We start from the raw sequence: 7,500 nt of genomic DNA, 5'->3' as shown, positions 1-7,500 counted from the left end.
GTACTTAATGACATGCATTACATCTGAGTGACAGCCAATACACTCACTTCCCGCAAGAAGAATATGTCCATTCTGTAGCTGCTGCTCACTGCTCTCTCTCTGTGTGTGTGTGTGTGTGTGCACGCGCGTGCACTCGTGCATGAGTGTGTGTGCCCGAGAATGTATGGGAGTAAACACACATTTGCTACGTCCTTAATATTTTCAGATCTAGATTTAATCTTTTATAAACTAGAGTTCAAAGTGACTCTACCAGCATGGTTGCCTGGACTTGAAATTAAATTGTTTGTGATGGATAGAGTGTCTAACATCAGTGTCACATGTGCTGTAATAACTGAATTCTTAACAGTGTAAATCGTTAAAGAGATTGATGTTAACATGTCTATGTTGTTAGGGTGTCTTATTTATAGTCCCAGTGTGACTAATGTTAATGACTTGTAATTAATATTTCACATTTCTCAGTTATGGTGGTGGTAGGGGCATTTCTATAAATCCCAGTTAGGAACTCCTCCTTACTTGTACATTCAAGGTGCTCAGGCTTAGTAGGATATGATCTATGCTAAAAACATATTTATTTTCTGCATGTTTAATCATGCTTTTAAAACTTTAAAAAGTTCTGTTAGCCTTTCTGGTCAAACGGTCTTTAGCGCTTCTGAGTCATGATGTTTGTACAAAAGCAGAGTCAGAAGGTTAAGAGTTTACTGATGGGTTTAAGTATTTCCATAGAGGAAGACTAAAGCAGAACAATAAACCTTAGATTTTATATTGTTCTAAAATCGTTTTGTAACTTTTATGTTGCTGATATATATCATTGTAGGTTACTGGAATAATTTGTCTACCTTTGACCATTCATAGATTTTTATTTTCTGTGACATAAGTAATAAGTCAGAATTGCATTTTTAAAAATATGTTTAACCTGTAGAATAACCTTTACCGTTTAACCACGTCTTTGTAAAAATTAACTTAATTCATTTTCATTAGGCCCCTGTAGTGGAGCACACTGGTGCTTCCAGTTGGATGACGGGACATGGGTCATATACTAGCTACAGGCGCAGGATCCTTAGCCTTCTCCTTGGACTGCTCCTGATACGGATTTGCAACGGAACTTGTGTGCTGATTTATCAGCCATTAGACAGAAATAACGGCAGCCATACAGGTCTGGATGCATTCACACCACTGAAGCGTTTTTCTTTGTGTACAGTAAAATTGCTCTCATTGAAGAGGTTTCTTCAAAGAATGATCTCCTGGCTCAGACGACTGATGCTTGAATCCAGAGTAGCTTTGCGTTGTTATTTTGGGTCGTTTCCATAAAAACACTGTAAAAAGAGCACACTGTAGTAACATGGCTAAATCAGGAGCAATGAAGGAAGCGTAATGACTAGGAATGTCTCATCGGTTAAGGCAGATAACAGGTGATGGCACAGCATCAGCCTAGGAATTATGGGATCAAGCATTTGGAATCAGTTCTACTGCCCATGCTACTCTGGGTCCTGTTTCCCTGAAGGATCACAGTGTAAAGGTCTTGAATGAGAAAGTGTGTTCAGTGTACTGTTTGCTCCACCATTTCAGGATGATCTTTGTGTTACGGTGCTTTTGGGAAAGCCAGTTGTTTGCTTTGGTTGTTTACTGAGCAACTGTTTTGTTCTCTCTCTCTCTCTCTCTCTCTCTCGCTCTCTCCTCCTCAGGTTCTAGTGACTGCATGGTTGGCATTCATGAACAGTTAAACCCTGGTGCCCATGTCAATGATGTGAAATGAGATTGGAAATCAAATTGCACTTCCGAGCGATAACTGCTGACAGGGCCATATTTTCATATTTAATAAAATCTTTCTCCTGTATAGCCTGGTTGAGATTCATGCCAATACCAGACACATTTGAATAGATTTCCTTCAAACACACTGCAGTTCTGCTGAATATTATGTTAGACATATGATTTAGAACCTGCTTAATGTTGAAGACAATTAAAGAATTTCTGAATGTTCAGCGCACTGAGTTATAGTTTTAGACGCACAATATGAAAAAACTCACTCACTGTATTAAAATCTAGAATTAAATTGGATACATATCAATAGTTTTCTGACCCTTTCAAATCCATATTCATATTTATTCAGGTTTTGAAATCTCTCACCTCCATTCAATATTCTTTTCTTTAATTGTCTCACTGCAAGACTCCAGCTCCAGTTGGTGCAAGTTCATCCATACCCCCAGATCCAGGTATTTAACACTTGTTGCTCACAGGCTAATTTTCTATATAACTTGGTAGAACAAAACTATACATGATATAATATTATATAACAAGTTGGAAGAGTAAAAGTGAAAAGATGCTGCCCTACCCCACAACCCCATATGAAACCTTGCATGATAGGCCCTGGAAGGCCTTCAGACCTGACAGCTCATAAGAGAGGAAAGGTCTTGTGGGAATGGTTCCTGCCTTATACTTCAGCCAGAGGATGGTGAATTACTGAGGAGGTCTGTGTACCCTCAGCCCTCTGCTTACCAGAATATACATGCAGCATTTTGCGCTTCTTTGCTCCTCTCTTTAATGTGGCACAAGAAAAAAGGTCGAAAAACATGTTTACCCAGTGACATTTTTTCCCTGCAGACCCATGGAGGTGAGTCTCGCTGTTTGGCATTAATGGTGTTTGCGCCAGGACAATTGATTACACAGTACAGAAGTGTGTGGAAGTTGAGGTTTCCAAGGGGACTATAGTTACTGCCTACACAAGAAGACCTTTTCTACAGACGTAACACATTTTTCAACAATAGCTTGACAATTTCCCTCATGTCCTCATTCTGTTCTAATTACTTTGGTCACGTCCTTAACCGGCCTTTTGCACTTTACATTTAAACATAAATTTTCCTTTTCTTTTTTCCATCTCAAGAACAATACTAGCATAGCTGCAACAATAACATTTAATAAATCATCCAATTAAGTTTTATTAATGTTATTAATGAACGATGGTCAAAGTGAAACTTCATCCTACACTTTCCTTACATCCATGTAGTCTATATATATATATAAAAATATAAATTCACCCTCTAATGCCTCTACAGGAACCACTGTTACCTTCACCTTCCACACCTTTTCCAGCTCTTCTCTCATCCCTGGGTATTTATCAAGCTTTTCATGCTCCTTGTTCTTGATGTTGATATCAGTTCTATCACTATTACCCTCTTCTGTTTATCCACCACTGCTATGTCTGCTTGGTTAGCCAATACCATCTTCTTTGTTTGTATATGGAAGTCCCACAGGATCTTAGCATGGTCATTTTCCAGAACCTTTGGAGGTATCTCCCATGTTGACCTTGGAACATCCAGCCCGTACTGGGCACAGATGTTTCTGTATACTACGCCAGCCACTTGCTAATGGAGTTCCATGTACGCTCTGCCTGCTAGCGTCTTCTATCCCACTGTTATATGCTAGATTGTCTCAGGGACATCTAGGGTAGTCTAAGGTAGTCTTAGAACTTATCACAATTGTCATGTTTGACTTTGGGTATGGATGTGTAATATCTTGACTTCAAACCATTATGATAGCTGGTTTGGAGTATTAGAGGATGTGCAGGTTGGTAACATCATTCTGTGTTTAATCCACTATTGACAAGCTTGCAGATCAATTATTATTCCCACAGCCCATCAGGCTAGCTACCCAGGAAAAGAACAAGCAAAAGATCTGTCTGTCTGAAATAACTTAGATATTTGAATTGTATGATGTGCAAATATTCATTTTGTTTGTCTTTCTAACCTTTAACTTTCTTTCTCTCTCTCTCTCTTTCTCTGCCCATTTCTCAATCTCCATTTCTTTCATTCTCCAGTCAGGGAGGCACTGCAGATGTCAGAATGACTTCCATCCAGTGCTGACAGTGATCATTTCTCTCAAGGCCGTCTCTTCTGCTGATTTATGAAGGGGGTATCTTTTAATTCAAACACTTCAGCAAATTTATTCCAGCAGTTATTAGTTTTTCTGTCACATGCTTCTTGGCTCGGATTAATGATGTAATAAACACATCTGTGCAAAGGCCCGGGCCATATCAAAGTCACCGTGAATGCCCACAGAAAGCAAGGAGACACAGAACCTCACCAGCCATTAACTAGCTAGCTGGAGCTCTCCTTTGTGCCATTGGCAGTGCACTGCAAATAAAGGAAGCCTGTTCACCATAGAATCACAGCCTCACCATAGAAACACAGCCTCACCATAGAAACACAGCCTCACCATAGACACACAGCCTCACCATAGACACACAGTCTCTAATTGGGCAACCCACTTGTATCTACTGCACATTTCAGTTTCTGTGTAAATGAGTTTGCCCCTGCCCCTGCTGACAACTGTTCTCCTGGTGTGAAAGGCTAGTTCTTCCTTGACTTGAGCCAGCTAACCAGGGAGGATCTGTTAATAAAACCCAACGGTGGCGAAAGCCGTTGAGAGCCGGCGGGGGTGGCGTCGCATCCAAGAGCCAAACGTGGCGATTTTGTGCGAGAGCTTCTGCACAACGGCGTCGCAGTGCCCTGTAGATGTCTCACGGGTCCTCTCTTTGTACACCGCGACATCTGAGAGCCTCACGAGGAGAGACTGTACCACATCCTTACATTAGCGTGATGTGTAAGAGCACGGTATCCACCGTGATTAAAGCAACTTATGTCAAGAGAACGTTATTGCTTGTTAAACCTTTCGCTCTGAAATGGTATGCAAGTTAATTGTCTTGCTCAGCAATAAGCTCATTCTTAATGCAGCTATTTATATTGATCTGGCTGCGTTGGTACTCCTGGGAGGAAGTGTAACTTGAGGACATTTACTGAAATAATGGTATTTTTTTCATTAGGCACTCTTACTGTAACAATTAGAGGATCAGGCATCAGGCACACTTATAAAAAGATTTTGCGAAACTGGATACTCTGTTACTGCTTCTTTTTCTCAGTTCCCTTGGCTTCAGGTTTCCTCTATAAATGTGCCGTATTGACCTGGCTTGCTGTGCTTGCTTCATTATGGAGAGATACACTGATATAGGAAACACACAGAGCAGTCATGACAGATGTCCCATAAAGCGTGGACAGTGTGGGTGAGGATCAGTTTCTAGTGTGTTTTATGCACCCATCTGCTTTTCCAATGGGCAGATTGAATGGGAAATAGATGCAAAATATGCAGCCATTTATTTTATTATTAGGAATTGCACTTGCTAACATTTGAAGCACAGGCATTTAAAACATATAAGATATTTATTATATGATGGAGAGGGTCTAGTGCTAGACATGGACGGGAATTGTATTCTATTTAAGCAACAAGTTCTGCTATCTGTATTAGCCTGAGATCTCTCCAAACTACTCTGCTTAAAATAGCCTCTTTTAGTTACTATGTGCAACCAAAAAAACTCACGCCTCCTGAGAGAGAGATGAGGACAGGAATCTCTCTGCTCCAGCCACGGAGAACCCTGGCAGGCTGGACTCACAGCGGACATATGCGCCTTTCAACCAAATCAGCTCTGTACCGCAGTGGCGATGGCAACAGACACAGAAAATGCCGCCGCCTCCTGTCTGAGCCAGCTGGGAACGATTACTGAAGGAGGGACGCTACCATCCGCCAAGCCCACTGTACCCCATTTCTAGAGTCTATTCAATAGTTTAAATCATACTGAACTTTAGAGGGACGACCAAACAGAGCTGATGATGGGCTTTGGCTCCAGATTAATTTGTGTCTGCTCGGTGCTTCCAAATATGGAGATAATTCTGCTAAGTGCATTCCCTCTGTCTGCTTTGCTTCCTTAAATTCAAGTGATTTACTGCACCTGCAGTCTCCTGGTACATGCGGGCCATGTGGCTTTTACAGAGTGAGAGCACAGCCCAGCTTACTCCGGATGAGCTCTTATTTACTACCTACCCATGATTAGATACTCATTACAGGTCTGACCATTTACACACACGTCCTAATCCCACCGGGGCTCTGCTGAACTGCTCCAACTACGGCAGAAGGCCACTGTCAAGATGTGTTGCTGTGATGGGTTCTGGAGTTGTCTCTTATGAGGAAATGTGTGAGGTTCGTATAGACACAATTTGAACCCGCCTGCACTGACTGCCAACTGAGCTGATTTTTCACTTAAAGGTGTATTGATTGGATGTGGGATGTGAGTGAATATGATGAAGGTTTGTATGGGTCATAATTCCTCCAATCCCGGCCTTAAAGTATTGGGTGGAATGTTCTAATCAGGCCACACGTCGTTTCACACGTGCTGCACCTAAGCCCTCGCTACGAAGATGGACCGGCGGCCAATGCAGGAAGGAAAAGTTTGGGGTCAGAAAGTTCCACAGAGCAGCACTGTGATGAGTTAACTGAATAACTGTTATACTCATATTGGCCTAAACTCGAATCATTCGGCAGTGTAGCAGGGATGGAACAGCACCACCTGCAGAGCAATGTCAGACAGCCCAACATAAGCCCCATATAATTCGAGGATAAACAGCCTGATGTAACTGATAAGCATACGTACTTCTGAGGAGATACTTCACTGATTCAGGCCTGCCATACGTATCATATTCCAAAAATGACATGATAAATAGTAGTGTGGGTCTGGGAACTGTCACTGCAATGAGCAGTTAAGAGGGAAAAAAAAACGATGGAATAAAAAAGCAACCACTGCCAACTGAACACAGTGTAACGTCAACTAAACATGATCTAACGAGGCCGAGTAGGCCCCAAATAAAGGCATAGTTGTACCGAGACTCCTGCTCAGTGATTGCTCCTTTACGATGCTTTAGAATGCAGCAGGCTATGTCGTAACCGCAGCAGACTTACCTGATATGATGGGAGCGAGGCGGAATATGTCAGACAGACGGCTGTTCACCGGCTCGTATGGAGAGTCCTCCAGCAAATCATTGCCTGGAAAATGAGAACAAACAACTCAATTAGTGCACTGGAAAACAGCAGCAGGAGATGATTCACTAGGCTAGATAGTGTCGTTCCAAGGCATTACATACATGAATGCAGCTCGCAGGTGCTCGAGTCCAATCTAGATGTAAATTAGCTGCTTAAGAGCAACTTCATTCTTATCAGGATAATGCTTTTTAAAAGTCTTGAAATTCAAGGTCAAATGATTTTGTATGAATAATACATAGGCCTGTAGGTCTTAGCAGGTCAATTATTTCATGTGTGTTTAGCACACGGTGAAACGCGTAGGTAAGCCGGGCACTAACTATTAATCAGATGTCCGTTGTACACAGGCAGGGGCGTGCCTACCCTGCAAACTCTGGTAGATACTCCAGAAGATGCGCAGGCAGTTCTTCTCCTTCTTCATCCCTCTCCTGCACTTGCAGTTGTACAGGGTGCTCTGTTTCATGGACTCAATTGCATTCCGGCATTCATCCTGCGCCTCAGGTTCAGCAAGCATGCTGAAGTTGCTCGCTCTTCCGGCCACGCATTGTCTCATTGTACGGTATTTGGTGCTGCAGCCGTACTTGGCCAAACATTGCTCGTGAGCTTTAATGCAGTCCAGTCGACCCGGACGAGACTGTGTGA

The 7,500-nt window shown here is 42.3% G+C and overlaps 1 protein-coding gene across 2 annotated transcripts in view; it reads right to left on the bottom strand.

The window, feature by feature from the left end:
• gfra1b (gdnf family receptor alpha 1b) overlaps nucleotides 1-7,500 on the bottom strand; it is a 19,546-nt gene that overhangs the window by 10,898 nt on the left and 1,148 nt on the right. For both annotated transcript variants that reach the window (XM_027029903.3, XM_027029902.3), the window contains exons 2-3: nucleotides 7,222-7,500; nucleotides 6,781-6,864 (exon numbers count right to left, since the gene is read on the bottom strand). The exon at nucleotides 7,222-7,500 is cut by the window's right edge and continues 30 nt beyond it. In XM_027029903.3, the coding sequence (XP_026885704.1) occupies nucleotides 6,781-6,864; nucleotides 7,222-7,500 (363 nt within the window). The remainder of the gene's footprint in view (nucleotides 1-6,780; nucleotides 6,865-7,221) is intronic.

Source organism: Electrophorus electricus, chromosome 15 (assembly GCF_041902795.1).
Source record: "Electrophorus electricus isolate QZ-2024a chromosome 15, ASM4190279v1, whole genome shotgun sequence".
NCBI lineage: Eukaryota > Metazoa > Chordata > Actinopteri > Gymnotiformes > Gymnotidae > Electrophorus > Electrophorus electricus.
This window is presented reverse-complemented; position numbering and strand designations above follow the sequence as displayed.